This window comes from Salvelinus fontinalis, chromosome 4, assembly GCF_029448725.1.
Source record: "Salvelinus fontinalis isolate EN_2023a chromosome 4, ASM2944872v1, whole genome shotgun sequence".
In the NCBI taxonomy this organism is placed as follows: Eukaryota; Metazoa; Chordata; class Actinopteri; order Salmoniformes; family Salmonidae; genus Salvelinus; species Salvelinus fontinalis.
Window position 1 is genome coordinate 45,166,280 of NC_074668.1, and position 22,318 is coordinate 45,188,597.

Consider the following 22,318-nt stretch of genomic DNA (forward strand, 5'->3'; position numbering starts at 1 on the left):
TGTGTACTGAAGATTCTAGGGGGATTATACCTTCTGAATCTTCTGATATCCTTCCCTCTTCTGTCTCTGATGCAACGGCTGCATTTACTGTGGAACTCTGCCAAGATTTTCTAATAAAGGATGTTTGTGGAGATCTGGATGTAATAGGGTCAAACCTAGAGTTTTGGCATTCACTGTCCCCCTTCCTATATCAGACTACTTACTCCTATTATGTTATTACATTTCATCATGCATCTTTTATGTGCACTTATTAGGTAAATAGCAGACTGTAAAATAATCTCTCAGAACCATTATACAGATAATTGTAAGCTACGGTATCATGGGATATTCTGCTGATGAAGTAAGTTTTTGTTCTTGTCTTCAAGTTCAGCTTCAGTTTGATGTCCTTTCCATGTGTAGGGGGGTCTGTCCAGTGATCATGCCCTCCCTGCCTCCCACTTGGCTGCACATAGAAATGTCACAAATGGCACCCTACTCCCTATTTAGTGCACCACTACGGGCCCTGGTCAAAAGTAGTGCTTCAAATAGGGAATAGGGTGTCATTTGGGACGCTGCATAATGTACAGCCCACCCCCTTCTTTCTCCCCGAACATGACTTATGGCTCAACAGCCCTTAAGAATCATAGCTGCAGTGTCTGTACTGTTCTGTATTTCCTCTCTATTGTAGCACTATAATTCAACTCAGTGTTTAGTTGACTGTTGCCCACATTTGTTTTGCATTAGTCAAGGGGAAGTTGTACTTTCACATCTGAAGCCATGTACTGTAGTCTTTATGTGGGTCACAAAGAGGATTAACCGTTTCAACCACCTTACTTCAACCTGGTGCAGAGAGTTAAACATTTTTTTGGGGGGGACAGATACAGAGATGGGGAGATTGACGAGAAAGAGATATCACAGAAAGTGAGTGGCATAAACAGCAATCAAACTACTCCCTCCAGGGACAATGTGTGGTGTAGGGGCGGCAGCGCTTCTTCTAGACCAAGCTGCAGAAACAGGGGTTGTTTTAATGCTGATCTAAGACGTTTTAAACACCAGATTCAGCCTTTATTGGCCTCAAACAGCATGGTACAACCACTGTACCTGGTGGTAACCAGATGGCTTATTACGGTACCATATTTCAGCTACATTACTCCATGTTAGACAGAGATGAAGGAGAGATGATTTGTATAAAGCAATACACCATTTACTGTAGGTGAGCCATACACTGTTAAAAGTGTTTTGTAACACAACAACTAGTGGCAACTGAGCTGCCACCAATGATAGGGAGACAAAACCTTAACTTTGCTAGTTGTTAAAACACATAATCCTGAAATGTTCTGGAACATGACATGGTGTTGTAACACCACTTAATCAAGAGTTGTGCAATACCTTGCCAGAGATTGGGAAAGCTACTGGAAAATGTTGAAAACACTATAATGGTGTTTCAAATCCTGTCCAGTGCAGAATTATATCCCTTCTTCTGGAGTTTCCAAATACTGTAAATGGGAGTCCCTTATTTTGTATTCCCTGCTCTTATATGGTGTGTCACACCGTGTGTGTTGATAAACTCCTCATTGGTAACACCAAAGGGTCAAATGTTAAGTATTATTCTCAAATAAAAGACACCAGAAAAGATCGCTTTATGAAAATACAAATGAATAAGATTGTCCAGGATAATAATTAATGAGTACATATGACTTTTTCAAGACCTGATTTTAAAGCATCAAATGCTTTATTTTTTCTTTGCAAATTATCCAATAACAACAAAACATTAATAGGTCTTTCACATGGTATATTGATAAAGTATGACAGTTCTAAGATCTGTAAGGTATTTATCATATTCTTCAAAATCAAGAGAATATGGCAGTGGAGGCTGCTGAGGGGAGGACGGCTCATAATAATGGCTGGAGCGGAGTAAATGGAATGGCATCAAACCATGTGTTTGATACCATTCCACTGATTCCGCTCCAGCCATTACCACGAGCCCGTCCTCCCCAATTAAGGTGCCACCAACCTCCTGTGATGACAGAGTACCACAGTGTGAGTCATAATACCCATAAAACCTAGCGGTCAAACAAGAAAAAAGGGATCCAATTGTTTTTCCACCGTTCATTTTTCCCATAGGGGATTTTAGTAACACTTTTTAAAAAAGGTCTGGTTTTGTGTAGGCTTACCCTGGCGTGACACTTTGATAACCGTGTAAATCTCTCTAGGACAAGGTGACTTTTATCAATATATTCACCTGTATTTAACCCCCCCAGAAATGAAACGCTAATTAGCTGCTAATGTGGCTATCATAATGAACTACAAATGCCATGATGATCTGGACGAGACTGCCGAATCGAGGCAAAGGTTAGAATCTCTGGATTGTCTATCTAATGTCAGCTAAATTTAGTAATGTATACATTGGCTACATTTCTTTAACCCTCCTGCTGTGTTCCGGTTGAATTGGACCGAAGTTTTCTCTCTGAAAAATGTAGTTAATTTAATCTAATTGTCATAAGGTTCCATGACTTTGTCCTCACAGGGCATCTGAACACACAAAATACATTTGGATGATTTTCATAACATTTTGGGTGTTTTATTTAACTTTTGTACACCTGTGTGTGGTGTTCTAATGACCGGTCATTAGAAATGAATGGGTGAGACTACAATTAGTGTATAAAAATGAGTTCAGCCACATGCCCATTCATCAGATGGACACACTTCCTTTCCCAGACCCCCACACGCATGTGTGTTTGAGCACACACACACACACACACACACACACACACACACACACACACACACACACACACACACACACACACACACACACACACACACACACACACACACACACACACCTCACTCTCCTTCTTGGCTTCCATGGCAACCCCCACTAGAACCTTTCCCCAATAGAACACACCTGTTGGCATTCTCACAAACAATCGCAACATTGTTTCAATAATATATAGAACTTTTCTCGCAGCTCTGGTATATAAATCTTTTTTGAGGCCTTGCTCACAATTCATTCTGTGGCAGCACAATGACCAATCAATATACTGTATGTGAGGCTCTTGATCATATATTTGATCATGACACTGGTGAGGAGGAGAGAGTCCTTGTTAAACTTTGACACAAAGTGGTCTGTGACAAATAGCACAAAATGTTTCATCTGAGCATTTGTTATAGCCAAAATAATCCATACATTATGCTTTTTATTTACTCAAAAACGAGTTGTATGAGCTCAGGTCAATGAGGCCTACAGGCCATAAATATCAAATAGAAGTTAAAAACTTGTAATGTTCACAAGAAATTAAGTTGATAAAAAGATCTAACACAACATTAGGTGATAATACTGTATATGTATTATTATGGATTCATAATCAGCTATAATGGGGCGTTCATTTTGGACCGGGAACACAGAATTCATTAACATGAACGAACACAACAGGAGGGTTAAATTGACAATTTTGTGAACTGTCTTGTGCAAGTTTTAAATGGGCACAATACCTGTGAGCAAAGGTGTCAGCTAGAGATTACGTCCAGGAGCTTGCAGGGATTTGCAGTCTTGCATGATGTCTACTTTGATGCTAATTAGCTTATCTGAGAGTAAATAGAGTCGAATATATTGATAAAAGTCACCTTGTCCGAGAGAGATTTATCAAAGGTTATCAAAACGTGACGCCAGGGAAAGCCTACACGAAACACAGCCCTTATTTGAAGTGTTTCTATGGGAAAAATTAATGGTGGAAAAACGATTGGAACCATTTCCCTGTTTGAACGCTATGTTTTATGGGTATTATGACACCTCCACTGTGGGGCTCTATAATATTCAGATATATTCATATATACATTATATTCAGATGGATTCAATCACAGTACAGTTGAGTTACATGATATGATTGACGATTAACAGTTCAGCAGCGGTGGAAAAAGTACCCAGTTGTCATACTTGAGTAAAACTATAGATACCTTAATAGAAAGTTACTCAAGTAAAAGTGAGTCACCCAGTAAAATGTTACTTGACTAAGTCTGAAAGTATTTGGTTTTAAATATACTTAAGTATCAAAAGTAAAAGTATAAATAATGTAATATTCCTTATATTAAGCATTTGTGTTTAGTGAGTCCGCCAGAACATAGTCAGTAGGGATGATCTCATGTTCTCTTGATAAGTGCGTGAATTTCAAAATGTTTCTGTTCTGCTAAGCATTCAAAATGTAACTAGTACTTTGGGCTGTCAGGGAAAATGTATGGAGTAAAAAGTACAGTATTTTCTTTAGGAATGTAGTGAAGTAAAACTTTAAAAAAATAGAATAGTAAAGTACAGATACCACAAAAAATTTGTTAAGTAGTACTTTAAAGTATTTTTGCTTAAGTACTCTACACCACTGCAGTTCAGTTGGCATTAGTCTGTGATCCTTGATTGGCTTTGGATAGGATTGACCAGCCGGTGGCTAATATGGTTTTCTGCAGGGAGAGCAATAATGACAGTACACAAATGCATAATTAGTAACTAACTGTTATAATGTAAACTGCTAAATTAGTATACAATACTTAAACATATCAATAGCAATATGCAAATACATAATGAATAAAACTATGCAAATATAGCAACAAGATAACAATATGAATGTCAAAAGTGGGATGCAATAACATGTAGCATAGTAAGCCAAAGCTAGAACAAGCTTAATTGCAGTGGCTATTTAGTGTAGCATGTAACATGTGGGACAAACATCAAACAATAGATAAAGCTCATTAAGCTAGTAGGAAAACAAGCCAGCAGTTTTAACTACAAATCAGGGTTAATTTTAATTTAAAAAAATGAATGCAAGCAAGGTTCAAACAATGACGTACTGTATCAATTTACCAGCCAACATGTAGCATCAACAAAACTGATCATTTAATCAAAATGGCTGCTTGACTTGGACTATTAGCATGCTACACAAAACAAATGTTCTTGTTGAATTCCTTGTGAATTCCTTTTCTGTTGACTTCTTCAATGTGATACTCACGTTTTCCTTGACGCATACTTTCTTGGATTGTTTTGGAGAGTTTCACCTGAGTATTTGGTGTGCCCTCACCTCTCTGTATTCGTGAAGGACCCATATTGAGGGGAGGTGACTTCTTTAGTTTTATGGTGGTCCCCCAAAATAATAATTATATAGGTGCATGACGCTACCTACTCTATTGGCTGTGTATCAGCCTACTATTCTGCAGTATGAATTCATTACACTTTGTGAAAAAAATAGCCTTACCCACTAACCCTGCAGCAATTAAAACCTCACCATTTCTACTACTTTGGTACACTCTAATCCTACTGCAGGCTAGCAGCCTGGGAGGATGGGACACTATTGTTCAAAACATCTTCTAACTCCTCTGCAGGAGGAGTGTATACCCAAGTACTTCTCTACCGCTGCCACCACAACATCTATCCTCTGATTTATGTTCCATTCCTGCGGTACAATTGGCAACCATGGCCATGAATGCCAGAAAAACAACCATATTGAAGCACATGCTATTCCTATCACTCTTTTTTGGCCTCTGCCTACTCACAGGGATCCTCTTAGGTCCAGGGTAAGGGACCCTATCTTCCTCTACTACTCTCTTCACTGCCTCAGCATACGACATCTTCTGCACTACTCTGACCTTGGCAACCTCAAGCTGCCTTTCTCTCACGGACACCTCTGATCTCCAGCACAATGGGTACCCATACAGTTTAGTGCGGACCTATTACACCTTTTGTTTGTCTGAATTTGCAGTTTTTACGCACCAGCCAAGCTTCTGGTAGAGATCGATGGTCCCCTTTTTATTTACCCATAAAGTTTACACACACACAACTGTTTCCATCGATACTACACATTCCTTTGTCTCATGTCATCCTACACATTGCTGCCACATGACACCTAAAACACTAATGGATTTGGGACAAAAGCTCATAGTGTAACGGACAAATCCTAACTTAACTCTATCTGATAAAGACTTCATCAAAACTCAGTAGTACAGACAGTGTCTTTGTTTCACCAAGCTGTCCACTGGGTCTGTGCCGCACTAAACTGCACCGGGAATCTTCAACTTCAGTTGATCCACTTAACGCCATTCCAGTTATCACTCTTTTCAACAGCGCCCTGCTCCAGAGAGGAAAGCAAGTCACAGTTATTGTCCCCAATCGCGTGGTGCGGAGAGCATGCTCCCTCTGGCCGGCAGGAATAATAAAAAATTCAAAAATAGATTCCACTTCTCTTTCACCGACACAACATTCCTCAACCTCTTCTCCACCCAACCCGACAACACATACTGTATGGATCTGCCAGAAGGCATGTATCCATTCTCTCCAAAAATCTCACTCCCACTGGGCCAGAATCATCTTTTTCATCATCAGGATGAGGCTCAAGCTTGGCAGTCTTCACCGCACCTGCCAGTTAATTCATCCTCACTCTCGTAACTTTCAATTTCCTTTTGTACCTCTTCCAAAACCTCTGTGTGATCCACCACTCCATATTCACTCAACATTTTCCACTTTTCAATTTTTTTTCCTGTCCGCCATCTTACACCCACCTCATGGCCCAAGGGGAGGTGCCTGCAAAACTGCCTGTTTTTATACTTAACAATAGAGTTTGCTAGTAGAGGGTTCATCCGCCTCCTTGCCCGTGACTTGGGGAATTCTGAACAGTACAACAGAACAATGTTTGAAGTTCACATTTTGCTTTTAATCAAAAGATTTGTCTTCTGATATGGGGGCCCAGGCTTTAGCTCAATGGGATTAACAAGTTCCTCACATGAAACGTGTGCTTGAATGGGTAACATTACAAAAGGTGACATTTTACTGCCACAGAAGTTGCAGATTAAATAATCTGTCCCACTTCTTCTCTGTCTCCTCTGTTTCTAATCTGTGTAAATAATGAATAGAACAAATAAAGGTGGAATACCACAAAAATATTCTCCATAGGCCCTGTAGATGGGTTAGCTGACAACGTCACGAAAATGATGCGCACGATTCAATGGGGCAGAAGTTTGTTAATTGTTGTGATTGTGGATGGCCAGATAGCTACCATCAATGACAAGAAACTGCCACTTGGGAAGTCGGGCCTCCTTTCAACTAGTTTCATCTTGTTCTTGATACCATGTTTTGTTTAGAGTTATTTTGACTGATTTTTCTAGCTAGCTAACCAACAACTGTAACGATATAGCGTATTTGATAGACCACAAGTGCTCATTGTGCAAATGTCTTTATGTTTTCAATAAACATTGGCGACAAAATATAGTTTACATGTTGTCAACAATCTTAGTCAATCCCGTCTGTTTTGCCCCGTAGTTGCACGCACATTGGTTTCGTTGCTAAACAATCAACCCATCTATTTAGACTTGAGAGAAGTTCAAGAATTCAGCAAAAAAATATTGACTTAAGTCCATGGTCATGTAACAATGGTGGTTCAGTTCAACCGTTGATTCCTGAAGACTGTCTGAGTGGACTAAGTCATTGTCTTGACAAGCAGATACAAATCCACCTTGTCACACAAATATCAGATGCCCACATTATGTATGTTACCTCATGCTACTTCTGCTACATAGCCCTAAATATTTTGATTGTAACATCATTTAAATCTCACAATGGGCCAGACAACTGTAGTAGCCGATACTGCTCTACCAAGCAAAAAAACAGTAACTGCTCATGATGTGGAACTGAGAAAAAATGGCTTTTATTTACCTTGGTTTCACAGTAACTTTATGCAGTTACTGCTAACATGACCCCCATTTCCCCCAAAACACAATACAATAGAGGCAGGATACTTGTCCACATGATTAAGCATGCATTTAATGTAGGAAAAATGACATTAACTAATTTTCGACCAAATGAGCAGTTACTGCCTTTTTGCTTGCTCTGGCAGTATAATTAGTGCCATTGTCTACCCTAGGAAAACTATTCAGATTCCAGTGTCTTCTTTAGGATTTGTTTGGTGAATCATGGGTTACTCCGTCATTTGTAACAAGTTTCAGTAAATTATTTTTGGTAGCATTTCTATGTTGAAGATTAAAAAATATAATTTGGTGCATTTTCCCCATATTCCATCCAGTTGGCTTGATGTTTTAAATATATTACACTTGATCTTTCTTGAATAAGTTCCTCAATTTTTTTGTTTTTCCTCTAACTTATGTATTGCTATCTATCTGCACTATTAGTCCTTCTATTTCCTTTGTTAATATAAACTCTTTTGAACTAAATTGCTTTTGTTTCAAAGATGAGTATTGAATTTCATGGCCTCCAAAGGCACATTTAAAAGTGTCCCGTACAATAAAGGGATCTGCTGTACCTACGTTATGTTAGAAAAAGTATGTTATAAATTCTTCTGTCCTAGTCAAAAACATGTTATCATCCAATAGGCTTTGATTCAATTTACAATATTTTCTCCCATGTGGAAACTCTGTAAGAGTAATGTATTTGCCAGTTATTTGATGGTCCGCCCGCATTATGTCCCCTATCAACACTGTTTAAACTTTTGGTGCCAGCGAGAAGGGCACAAGAAAGTTGTCAAGATGACTAGCTTGACTGAGCCTCCGCCATGTATATCTCACTAGATCCAGATATTTAAGCGTCCATATATCCACTAGTTCCAACATATCCATCTTCTTTATGTTGTTAACAAGTTGTGGGAAAAATACTGTATGACAGCTCTGCCTCTTGATCACTGGAAACTAATGTGCAAACTGTAATAGCCTACAATAAGTTGTCAAATATTGATTGAAAATGATCATCATTCAATATTTAGGCTATAAACCATTTGCATTTATAAACCATTTGATTGTATGTGTTTTGATGCTGCTTTTTAGATGCACTGAAACCGCAAATGTTTTTCAAAACACTCTCTTAAAAACACCAATATTCAGATTGAAGAACGAGTGGATGTTTCAGAGTACATCCATTCTGTTTTCAAACACATTCTGTGTATCACAACCCTTAATAAATTGGGTTTTACATCCAAACACCCTCCAAACACCAGATCTCGGCTTAGGTGCATGACTTTTCATGGTTTTATATTCACAATGAAGGTGTTTTGAGTCATGCTATTTTAACAGTGTCGAGCCCTCAATCTCAACTCTGGACCTTGAAGCTAGTTCCACTGCGTTTTTTCATTGTGCCCCTCTGATCAGGGACTGATTTAGACCTGGGACACCAGGGGAGTGCATTAGTTGTCAGGTAGACCAGAGAACCAGCAGGCTACGGACCTCATAGGGTAAGAGTTGAATACCCCTGGCGTAGAGACTGGACTGGACTGTATCTGGTTTATCTCCTATCAGCTATTTAAACCCAAGTGAGGTGTGACAATGCTGTAACAAGTGTTGAAAGTTTTGCTACAACAACTCATCTGATTTATTAGACATTTTCTGGACCATTTGATCTCCTGTAAGTAAAGCTGCTTTAAAATAAAATGTATTTCTTACTAGTAGAGGCGGCAGGTAGCCTAGCGGTTAAAGCGTTGGCCCAGTAACCGAAAGGTCGCTGGTTCAAATACCCAAGCCAACATGGTGAAAAACCTGTTGATGTGTCCTTGAGCAAGGCACTTAACCCTCCAGGGGCTGACCCTGTAGATAGGCTGTCATTGTAAATAAGAATTTGTTCTTAACTGACTTGCCTAGTTATATAAAGGTTAAATAAAAAGATGATGGCAGATCAAACTTCAAACTTTCACTATGGAGTATTTCTAGTCTTGGTTAAGGAGTCATGGTTGTCCCTAGAAATTATATTTTAGTTCAATTCACCTGATTTGAAATCTGCACATATAGAATATTGATGGAATAATTAACACTTTAAACAAAGCACTGTAACTGGCATACGGTTACAACAATTATATTTAACCTCCATTCATTCCCATAAGATGTAATTAAATCATGGAACATCCAAGCTACTGTAATGTTTTCACAATACAACTTAATAACCCTTAAATCTGGCCTCCTCTTACAGTCATCTTTACTCAGCAGAACATATTATTTCCAGACAAAGAAAATATACTTTTTTTTTTTGTCTGCGCTGTAGATCTGTGGATATCCGTTGTTGTTAAAGGTGCAATTTTCAAATGATCAACATTAAATCATTTCCGAGAAACAGTGGGTACCTTATTGTTATTGTTTTCACTGAAAATGGTAAAACAAACTTTGGTTTGATTTGCTTCATAGCAAAGAGAAATTTCTCAACAAACAATTTTGCTAGGACTATCTGGGAGTGTTCTGAGTGGGGAGGGGAAAACTAAAAACAAGCTGTTATTGGCAGAGAGGTTTGGAGCTCTCTTTCTTATTGGTCTATCAACTAATTTAACGCCTGGTGATGTCACCAGGTAGGCCAAAACTCCATCCCACAAAAATAGGCTGAAATTTCAGGTGGTGTTTTCAAACAGCTCTTACACTAAAAGGGAATTATCATAATTTTCCCAATTTCACAGTATTATTCCTATTTCATAGTATGGAAATATATATATATATAGAGTACCAGTCAAAAGTTTGGACACACCTACACATTCAAGAGTTTTTTCTTTTTTTCTTCTTCTGCATTGTAGAATAATAGTGAAGATTTCAAAACTATGAAATAACACATGGAATAATGTAGTAACCAAAAAAGTGTTAAACAAATCAAAATATGTGTTATATTTGAGATTCTTCAAAGTAGCCACGCTTTGCCTCGATGACAGCTTTGCACACTGTTGGCATTCTCTCAACCAGCTTCACCTGGAATTCTTTTCCAAAAGTCTTGAAGGAGTTCCCACATATGTTGAGCACTTGTTGACTGCTTTTCCTTCACTCTGCGGTCCAATTCATCCCAAACCATCTCAATTGGGTTGAGGTTGGGTGATTGTAGAGGCCAGGTCATCTGAAGCAGCAATCCATCACTCTCTTTCTTGGTCAAATAGCCCTCACACTGCCCGGAGGTGTGTTGGGTCATTGTCTTTTTGAAAAACAAATGATAGCCCCACTAAGTGCAAACCAGATGGGATGGCGTATCGATGCAGAATTCTGTGGTAGCCATGCTGGTTAAGAGTGCCTGGAATTCTAAATAAATCACAGACCATGTCACCAGCAAAGCACCACCAATCACCACACCTCCTCTATGCTTCACGGTGGGAACCACACATGCGGAGATCATCTGTTCACCTACTCTGCGTCTCACAAAGACACGGCGGTTGGAACCAAAAATCCCAAATTTGGACTCATCAGACCAAGGACAGATTTTTACCAGTCTAATGTCCTACCTTGTCACAACAGAACTGATTGTCCCAAACGCATTAAGAAGGAAAGAAATTCCACAAATAACTTTGGCCCATGGACTATAAGACTATAAAATGAGTTGATCCTGCAGCTGTACTTGAATACAATGAACACTGTCCACAAGGTATCAGAAAGGCATTCTCCATCTATTTTAGTGCATGAGTGATGTCTGGTATCAGAAAATGAATGCATTGTTCACAATCAAACTATACTTCTCAGATTGTCCCTGCATCTTCACTGTTGTTTTGCTTAAAGCATGCCGTGATTGATGGACCATATTGGCAGTCTATGACTTTGACAACGTTTGAATGCCACTACTGAATTAAACCAAACACGTTATTTACATTTTGCAACTCAGAAGAGGCTCTCTGTCTCTCAGAAATCCTGTAAAGAAGGCTGAACGTCAAGTCCACATCACTAACTCACTCCTTCTTTCGTGAGGGCAGACAGAAAAGACAAAACATCATGATAAATACCATGCCACTTTGCTGTCCCATCACACCTTTGCAACCAGTAATCTGACATCATCTGTGAACTGTCTATAAGCACCCTGATGTTGAGTCTTTGTGTCTAAAACACGCTAGTTTTGGAACACTTTTTAACCCTATTGAACTTCCATTCTCTGTCTAGACTGTCTGGATAGGTTTCGCACTCCTACTGTATGAGATGTGGTCATTGTGTGATCTGTGGTGTGTTTCTTCTGGTTCTCTGTAGATGTGTGACATTGTGTGATTTGTCGGATGGTGTGTTTCTTCTGCTTGTCTACAGATGTAGACATGGTGGGATGTCTGTGATCTGTGTGTCTCTGTCCTCTTTCTCTGTAGATATGGCCATTGTGTGATGTGTCTGATGGTGTGTTTCTTCTGGTTCTCTGTAGATGTGGACGTCTTACAGCAGCTGGGGCTCACAGGGACAAGGACCGGAGGGGGTTCATCATCCTCAGGGGCCCGTGCTGCTCCCCAGGGGGTCATCCCTTTTAAGTCTGGGGTCATCCTCACCCAGCGGGCCCGGATCCAGGCCCCCCTGTCTTCCATCCTCCCCACTGCCTCCTATCCCACCACCAACCTCTCTCTGATCCTCAGCCTGAGCTCCCACCGCATCAACAGCGCCTTCCTCTTCACCGTCCTGTCCAAGAGGAAGAGACTGCAGCTGGGGGTCCAGTTCATCCCGGGGAAGGTCCTGGTCTACGTTGGCCAGAAGGACTTTGTCCATTTTGACTATGACGTTCACAATGGCCTGTGGCACAGCCTGGCCCTGGACATCCGAGGCCAGAGAGTCTCGTTATATACTTCTTGTGGGAAGACTAGTGTACATGCAGATCTGCATTCTAAAAAAGAGGAGGCCCTGGATCCCGAGGGCTCTTTCCTCTTGGGTAAGAGGGCCCAGAACTCAGTGCAGTTTGAGGGTTCCATTTGCCAGTTTGATATTTACCCCTCTGCCAAGGCAGCTCATAACTATTGTAAGTACATAAAGAAACACTGCAGGGAGGCCGACACCTACAGGCCTGTAAATCTCCCACCCCTGCTACCTCTGATCCCCTCCAACCCAAACTTTACTGTCACCCTCAACACTCCTCTGCTGTCGACTGAGGTTACCGGGAAAGTCCAGAGTCCTAGTCTGGTCTTGACTGGGGACAGAACCAGGACTAAGCTTGTTGTCCCGACCAACCGCCCCACAGTGGCGCCAACCCTCTCCGTGCGTGAGAGTTTTGTCACACCAAAGTCTGGAACTATGTCCCTGTCCCTTCCTGCGTCTGTCGCACCGACAATGGCCAGGCCAGGATTAGAGCACCCCTTAGTGGCCAAGACTCAAACTGTTACTGTACCCCTCCGGACCAGCGGAACACAAACATCCCCAAAGCCAACATCCCGTGGCGACAGCAGTGCTAAAAAGAGCATGGCGGTGGAACCTGGTGTTAAAACCCCAAAACCCACAGGGAGCAGATTGGCTGCTGCACCAGCCCTTTACACCACCGCCCGGCCACTAAAGAAGAAGCCAGACCTCCAAACCACGGCAGCATCCAAACAAGGCTCTTCTTCAAACTCAAACACCTCCATCCTTTACATCCAGAGAAAGCAGCTGACCGTGCTGGCTGCAAAGAAACCGGAGCCCAGAGTGACCAGTGTGGAGGCTGTCAAACCCACCTTGTTTATCTCTGTCACTCCGCCTGCCACAGATGGCTTCCAAACCTGGGACCTGGAACCGACCCAGTTCTCACTGCTGGCTGGGCCGGGACCACCTGGACTAAAGGGAGAACCGGGACCAGTGGTAAGAACATGTTTTTAAATAGAGATGTGTGTCACAGGAGGTTGGCGGAACCTTAATTGGGGAGAACATGCTTGTGGTACTGACTGGAGTGGAATCATTGGAATGGTATCAAATACATCAAACATATGGTTTCCAGGTGTCTGATGCCATTCCATTTGCTCCGTTCTGGATGTTATTATGAGCCGTTGTCCCTTCAGAAGCCTCCACTGGTGTGTGTATGTACAGTATGTATATATTTAATGTACAGGAGAGACTCCTAACGTGGCAGCAGGCTGATATTTTAAACTCCTGATATATTTCACACTGAGCTTTGGGAGCTGTTCTGTACTGTTCTGCCCCGAAAATCCCTTCTCCACCCGTTATGTTAAAACAAGCAGGGAGCTTGACGCTAAGTCGCTCTGTGGATGGCGAGGCGGTAGGGGGTTGGGTGGGTGGAGTAGGTTCAGCCCTCTTTAGAAGCCCCTGACATGAAGTCCTTCCATGGGTTACAGACATCGAAGTGCCCCCCTGAGCCCTGTCTGTGTGGTGTCACTTAGAAGTGTCACTTTTAATAGTTAATCTGGATTTCAGTTTTGCATCTGTTCTGTTTATTGGATCTGCATCTGTTCTGTTTATTGGATCTGCATCTGTTCTGTTTATTGGATCTGCATCTGTTCTGTTTATTGGATCTGCATCTGTTCTGTTTATTGGAACACATTGCATAGGCTTCATCTACAGTATGTCTTTTTTAATTTTTTATTCTTCTATCTAGTAATTCAGCAGGAGCTCAACAAAATGTGACCTACCCTATAGCCTGCTCGCCAGCGCCCCCCCCTTATCAAGTATAAATGGCTTGTGGGCCGGTGCTAGCTACTCTTCAGAGTGTTGCTTGCTAATGTGAGATTTCCTTTTTAGCGGGATGGGTAGAAATAGTCGGGCCCACAGAAGGGCCCCGCCAGCCAGTGGTCTGTGTGTCTGAACTGAGGGCCTGGCGCCGGGGTGAGAGATTCCTCCCAGAAGGGTGTGTGACTGTAGGAAGAATGGAGACCTTTAGAGCAGGTTCAAAGGTCATGGTGGATGAAGCACCTCTGAAACATTTGACAGCTTCGGAACCAACCATACGTCGCATGAAGTGCTTGGGGTTCTAATATGAAGTGCAAGGAATGCTTGGCTTGGTGGTTGGGTTCGGGATGGGATTTGTTGAGTGTGTTAAAATGACGATTCTGGTCCATTTTGTTGAGTTAAACCTGTGTTGGGATTTCAAGCCTGTAGTGGAGGTTGTGGTGGAGGTTGTGGTGGAGGTTGTAGTGGAGGTTGTGGTGGAGGTTGTGGTGGAGGTTGTGGTGGAGGTTGTGGTGGAGGTTTTGGTGGAGGTTGTGGTGTCTTGGGAAGTGTCTTTCTCGTCTTGGGAAATCAATGAAAATTATACATGGATTTCCAAGAAAGCAAACTCACATTGTATTAAGAAATTACCTTTTTATGACTCATGTCAGATGTTTGAACAGCTTTCAAAACTATAACAAGCATGACTGTCCAGCTCGTAACAGACCATTGATAGCTCATAGCGTGTAGGTCATTTGTTCTTGTTGGAACCTTGCAATGTTATGGTGCCCAGATGTGATTGCAGGCTTGAGGCTTTGCTTGTTTTTGAAAGATCTCATGAAATGTGAGTTATCAGTCATTTCAGACACTTCTTGGCCTTCATCATAGACTATTTCAGATGTTTTCATGTATTATATTGTGGCGTCAAGATCCAAAGCGATCAAAAATCTTCTCACAATGTTTTATGTTGATGTAGTAGTTGATCACACTTGCTTGGGCTACTATGTCAATGTCTGCCCTTAACTCTGTTCAAAGCTAAATCTCAGATATTTTTGTCAGACCTTTTCAGACCATTCATTGTACTCAAAGTATGGCATAGCTCATTTTTGGATGTATATATAATGGCTGTTACTTGCTATATTGAATAAATTTATGCACATTATGCAGGCCCTGCTGTGAAGAAATTCACTGGCCTTGGGTACTGATGACGTTTTCCCCCACATTTTCCATTGTTAACTGAGGCCCACAGAGCCTCGGTCGTACTTCTGCAGTGAGGGCATCCACACTGCTATGTACGTCATAGCCACCTAAAGCTGTGAGAAACAGGTTTATTGGAGAGCTAGCTGATGCAGAGCTGGATCTATCCTCCTCATGCTTGGTCAAGGTTGACGTTACCAGGATCTAGGCCTAGTGTGTGTCTCCTCTTCTGGCATGATAATGTGTAAGAATGCCTTTCAAGTTCCGCTGCTATGAAACACAGGTCTGTTTTCCTAGGTTTACACCAGCTAGAATAACTCTGTAATTTAGAACGGAAAAATCACACAACTACAATTTGTTTCTATTCGTGTCAGTAGAATTATAGAGTAGATATTCTTCATTGCATTGCAATTCTACAAATTTACTGGAATTTTGATAGAACTGTCGCCAATCTTCGTTTGAGGGCCTTACTCACGTGTGAGTTTGTGACCGCCAGTCTGACTATTGTAGTCTTCAAACACTGTTGAACCCCACTGCAGTGCAAGCCTGGCATCTGTGCGGCTACACATGGGTCCTGGCAAGGCCCACAGCCCACAATGGTCGTTGATATATTCAAGCTGTCAGTGTCATTTCAACTGTGGACCACACCAGAGCATAAACAGTCTTCTTTCAGCACTGTACTCCAGCAGCACTCTCCGAGAACAGGTCTCCTCAATGGGTACTTACAGGCTTGTTCAATAGAGACTTGTCTCAATGTCCGTTTAAAGAAGTCTTTGTAGTAGTCTTGTGGTGCATTTTCAGACTCAGCTCCAGCTCCGAAAAAAAAGCCCCCCCAAAAAGTTAGTAGAAGTTAAAGTCTTAGTAGGGTAGTTAAAGTGTCCAAATATCAACAATTCTATGAAATATCAAGCCTTCTCCAGAGCAAGTATGTTATATGTACACCATTAAGTTCCTACTGTATGTTAACAAAACCGAATGTCATATTAAGCTGTTTTTTTTCATTTCCTCTTTCCTCTGTGTATTTATGAGCCTGGTGCTAGTGGAAATGTGGAAATGAGAACCAAACCTAACATTTCAAACCAATAGTCTGCACTGCTTGGATTTGTAGAGGCTGACCCCTCATTAGCAATGACCTTTGAGAGCTGGGCTAATCCATGTGTGTAATTGGTTTAAAGCTAGCTGATGCCCGTAATTAACAAGAGTGGCTGTGGTTGGACCCGAGCAACGCAGGCCCTGGTCCACCGTCCAGGCCAGGACCCCCTGCTTGCTTCCAGCACAATGACTCACACTTCCATATCCAAGCACTGTAGTGGTTTTGGAACTGGTAAAATATTGGTTTCAGTGGGAGTGAGCCGTAGCAGGCTTAACAATACACTCTCAGTGACTCTGCCAACATTTAAACCAAAGACCTAAGCTGTACTGAATGTAATAGCCTACCGAGAAAAGCAAGGAAATGAACGAAGCCTTGTTTCGATATGCAATTTCTGAAAATAGGTTTTGAGGCTGCCAAGTATAGCAGTACTGGGTGGATGGAGAGGTGTTTTACTGCCAACGTAATTAAGGCTAATGAAGGCAATTAGCTTACCTAGCAGTGACATGTCATCATGTGGATTGCATGTTACATTTCCAACTCTCAAGTTCTTTCACAACTCTTTTTATTCAAGCACTGTTTTCCCACGTGGATTCAATCAATCAATTCAAGCCCTTTCTTGTAAACAGTTGGTTAGTGTTCTTACTTCCTGCTTTAATTCATTGACATCTTTTATGTTCCCTCTCCAGGGACTTCAAGGACCTCCTGGGAAACCAGGGATGCCAGGGAAGAGTGGGTCACGGGTGAGTTTCTCTTTGTTGTATTCCTGATTCTCTTGGTGTACACTCAAACAGTAATTCTCAACCAGGAAGTGGGAGTTTCAGTGAACCTCGAAATGAAAAAGATTGAGAACCTATGCACTATAACCAATGACAGGCAAGCTTCATTAAAAAAAACTCCCATCCTTCACTCTTTCTTTCTATTCAGAATCACGTACTGTAGCTAGCTACCTTCTTTATGCTAAGCTCTGTGGATCCTGTTCCCTTGTCTGATCCATTGTACTGTCTATATTCCAACATCAATACATACAAATAACACCATTAGAATGGCGCTGGAGAGGATGCCTGACATTTTACGTGCTCCTACCTAAACAACTGTGTTATTTTGTTAGTTTTTTTTACATTGTTTGTAACTTATCTTCTAACTTATTCTGTACATAATGTTGCTGCTACCATCTCTTATGACCAAAAATAACTTCTGGACATCAGAACAGCGATTACTCACCACGAACTGGTAGAAGCTTTTTCCTTTAACGAGTCTGACCAGTCCAACGTGAAGGATATACTGCTTTCCCGGGAACAGGCCTAAATCCCCGTCATTTGCGTAAAGAGAAGACGTAGAAAAAGGGAGCGGAGGTCGGGCTGCCTTCTGAGAATTCTTAGGCGAGCAAGTAAAACCCCACTGCCATCCGTTCTATTGGCAAACATGCGATCATTGGAAAATAAAATCGATGACCTATGTACAAGATTATTCCACTAACGGGACATTAAAAACTGTAATATCTTATGTTTCACCGAGTCGTGGCTGAACGACGAAATGAACATCATACAGCTGGCGGGTTTTACACTGTATCGGAAGGATAGAACAGCAGCCTCTGGAAAGACAAGGGGTGGTGGTCTATGTATATTTGTAAACAACAGATGGTGCACGATATCTAAGGAAGTCTCAAGGTTTTGCTCGCCTGAGGTAGAGTATCTCATGATAAGCTGTAGACCACAATATCTACCTAGAGAGTTTTCATCCGTGTTTTTGTAGCTGTCTACATACCACCACAGACCAATGCTGGCACTAAGACCGCACTCAATGAGCTGTATACCACCATAAGCAAACAGGGAAAACGCTCATCCAGAGGTGGTTCTCCTAGTGGCCGGGGACTTTAATGCAGGGAAACTTAGTTCCGTTTTGCCAAATTTCCACCAGCATTGTAAATGTGCAACCAGATAGAAAAGAACTCTGACATCCTTTACTCCACACACAGAGACGCATACAAAGCTCTCCCTCGCCCTCCATTTGGCAAATCTGACCATAATTGTATCCTCCTGATTCCTGCTTACAAGCAAAAATTAAAGCAGGAAGAGTCAGTGACTCGGTCAATAACAGTGGTCAGATGAAGCAGATGCTGGAATATGTTCCAGGATTCTTCCGATGGCATTGATGAGTACACAACATCAGTTACTGGCTACATAAATAAGTGCATCAATGATGTCGTCCCCACATTGACTTTACGTACATACCCCAACCAGAAGCCATGGATTAAAGGCAACATCCGCACTGAGCTAAAGAGTAGAACTGCCACTCGTCGGATGTGGCAAGGCTTGTAAACTATTACAGACTACAAAGGGAAGCGGCTTGTAAACTATTACAGACTACAAAGGGAAGCACAGCCGAGAGCTGCCCAGTGACACGAGCCTACCAGGTGAAGTAAAATACTTCTATGCTTGCTTCGAGGCAAGTAACACTGAAACATGCATGCGAGCAACAGCTGTTCCAGACAACTGTGTGATCACGCTCTCTGCAGCCGATGTGAGTAAGGCCTTTAAACAGGTCAACATTCACAAGGCCGCAGGGCCAGACGGATTACCAGGATGTGTACTCCGAGCATGTGCTGACCAACTGGCAAGTGTCTTCACTGACATTTTCAACCTCTCCCTGTCTGTCTGTAATAACAACACGTTTCAAGCAGACCACCATAGTACCTGTACCCAAGAACACTAAGGTAACCTGCCAAAATGACTACTGACCCGTAGCACTCACGTCTGTAGCCATGAAGTGCTTTGAAGCTGGGCAAGGCTCACATCAACACCATTAATCGAGAAACCCTAGACCCACTCCAATTTACATACTGCCCTAACAGATCCACAGGTGATGCAATCTCTATTGCACTTCACACTGCCCTTTCCCACCTGAACAAAAGGAACACCTATGTTAGAATGCTATTCATTGACTACAGCTCAGCGTTTAAAACCATAGCGCCCTCAAAGCTCATCAATAAGCTAAGGACCCTGAGACTAAACACCTCTTTCTGCAACTGGATCCTGGACTTCCTGACGGGCCGCCTCCAGGTGGTAAGTGTAGGTAACAACACATCCGCCACGCTGATCCTCAACACCAGAGTCACTCATGGGTGCGTGCTCAGTCCGCTCCTGTACTCCCTGTTCACTCTTGACTGCATGGCCAGGCACAGCTCCAAAACCATCATTAAATTTGCCGATGACACAACAGTGGTAGGCCTGATCACTGACAACGACGAGACAGCCTATAAGGAGGAGATCAGAGACCTGGCTGTGTAGTGCCAGGACAACAACCTCTCCCTCAACTTGATCAAGACAAAGGAGATGATTGTGGACTTCAGGAAAAGAGGACCGAGCACGCCCCCATTCTCATCTATGGGGCTGTACTGGAGAAGGTTGAGAGCTTCAAGTTAATTGGTGTCCACATCACCAACAAACTAACATGGTCCAAGCACACCAAGACATTAGTGAAGGGGTTATGACAGAACCTATTCCCCCTCAGGAGAGTGAAAAGATTTGGAATTGGTCCTCAGATCCTTCAAAAGGTTCTACAGCTGCACCATTGAGAGCATCCTGACTGGTTGCATCACTGCCTGGTATGGCAACTGCTTGGCCTCCAACCGCAAGGCACTACAGAGGGTAGTGCGAACGGCCCATTACATCTCTGGGGCCAAGCTTCTTGCCATCCAGGACCTTTATCCTAGGCAGTGTCACTGGAAGGCCCTAAAAATTGTCTAAGACTCCAGCCACCCTAGTCATAGGCTGCTCTCTCTGCTACCGCATGGCAAGCGGTACCAGAGCGCCAAGTCTAAACAGATACTACACCCAAGCCATAAGACTCCTGAACATCTAATCAAATGGCTACCCAGACTATTTGCATTGCCCCCCCCCCCCTCCCTTTGCATAGTCACTGTAATCACTCTACCTGCATTTACATATTGCCTCAATTACCTCGACTAACCGGTGCCCCCGCACATTCACGTCCGGTTCCCGCTGTATATTTCCTTGCTATTGTTATTTTACTGCTGCTCTTAAATTATTTGTTACTTTTATTTCTTATTCATATTTTTTTAAGGTATTTTTTTAACCACATTGTTGGTTAGAGCTTGTAAGTAAGCATTTCACTGTAAGGTCTACAACACCAGTTGTATTCGGTGCATGTGACAAATAACATTTGATTTGATTTAATTTAATTTGATTAATAGTGACTTGAAACAGACGGGCTTTTTGAGCATTATGATTAAGTACTCAATAACATCTTTGGATTATGGAGCATAAATCATCCTAGGTTTAGTTTCCATTGGCTCTGATCACACTGTTCGTCTGCTGCCAAAGTATGCCTCTAAAGCTGGAGAACAAGAAATAGCTGTAACACTATGATAGTCAATGGCACCAAAGTCAAATGAGTGAGTGAAACCTAGTCATTGAGTTCATCACATAAGGTCTTCAAGGTATGGGGAATATAGGAGCAATTCAGGTGTTAAAGAATGAGTACGTTATGCAAAACTGAGATAAAGATCTCTGGATTCGTATGAAAATACCATACTATCAGGTATTTATACAGTGCTAGTGCTTCATTTTCACTTAGCTTCTATGTTAGGTTAGCTACTTGTATGAGTATCTTCAGTGTGTTGGCGGTGTAAATCGAATCCTTCGCTATTGCCAGTCTTCTCCACTTGGGGACCTCTTTTTCAATCGTTGACTGCGTTTGAGAACAGTGTAGGAGTTTGTTTGTTATTATGAACAGAAACGTGTGGATGTTTTTTCTTTCTGACGGTTGTTGTTGTCGTCGGGGTTAGACTCTCTGTGACCTCATAGGGTAATGCTTTTATCTGTAGCTGTCGCACTTTCAATCTAGCCCATGTTAACCCATCTAAGCCATGTCATATTAAAATAGATGCTCAGTAAAGACTTTAAGCAGGACTAAATCCACCCCCAGCAGAGTTCTATCAGTATCACAGGAAATTAGTTGATCAGTGGATCAAGAGTAGAAATGTAAGATAGAGCATCAGCTCTTCTCTTATTTGGCTTGTCGGGGATTTTCTATTTTTGAAAAACAAGATACTGTGTCTTCTGTGTTTGGGATAAATCGATGTCAAGGATGGAGTACAGGAAGTGAGTTAAGAAAGAGACAGATGCCCTCTGGCTAGGTTGTACTGTATGTGCGTGGGCAGGAGCTAAGGTACCTGCCTACTCTGTGAGACTGTGCTACTATGCCTGCCCTGTGTCTCTGGGCTGGGGGCTGGGACGAGGCCTCAGAGGGGTAGGCTGTGGGAACCCAATCACTTTAACTGAAGAAAGAGGGCTTTGTCCCCATCTTATTAAATTCATTTAAGAGCTAACCTAGTGCTCACTACCACCTCCCTCCAGTACACTACCTCCATACAGTTCATTCATGATCAAGAGCCTTAGACCACTCACTACAATTCACTATGGAATGAAGGATCCTTGAGTGATTTGGCGGTGCAATATCTTATACCGTATGGGGCAGGTCGAATCCTCAAATGTTCACTTAGTCTCCAATTGACATCAATGCATGACTAAGTGAAAATGTGACTTGAAGTGCAAGTTAAGATTCGCCCCCCCAAGACTGTATGATGGGCTAAAGTAACTGGTTGAGTTTCTGCCCGCCTGTCAAGTGGATCTGGATATCTCTTCTCTTTGGCTCAGCAAACAGAAACACAAAGGAACCACTTTGATTCTTCTGATCTGGACGAAGACACGATCCGCCGCT

The 22,318-nt window shown here is 42.1% G+C and overlaps 1 protein-coding gene across 1 annotated transcript in view; it reads left to right on the forward strand.

The window, feature by feature from the left end:
- The window catches only part of LOC129853869 (collagen alpha-1(XXVII) chain B-like), a 144,962-nt gene that overhangs the window by 9,522 nt on the left and 113,122 nt on the right, over nucleotides 1–22,318 (forward strand). The window contains exons 3-4 of the mRNA XM_055920333.1: nucleotides 12,095–13,485; nucleotides 17,263–17,316. Of these exons, the coding sequence (XP_055776308.1) occupies nucleotides 12,095–13,485; nucleotides 17,263–17,316 (1,445 nt within the window). The remainder of the gene's footprint in view (nucleotides 1–12,094; nucleotides 13,486–17,262; nucleotides 17,317–22,318) is intronic.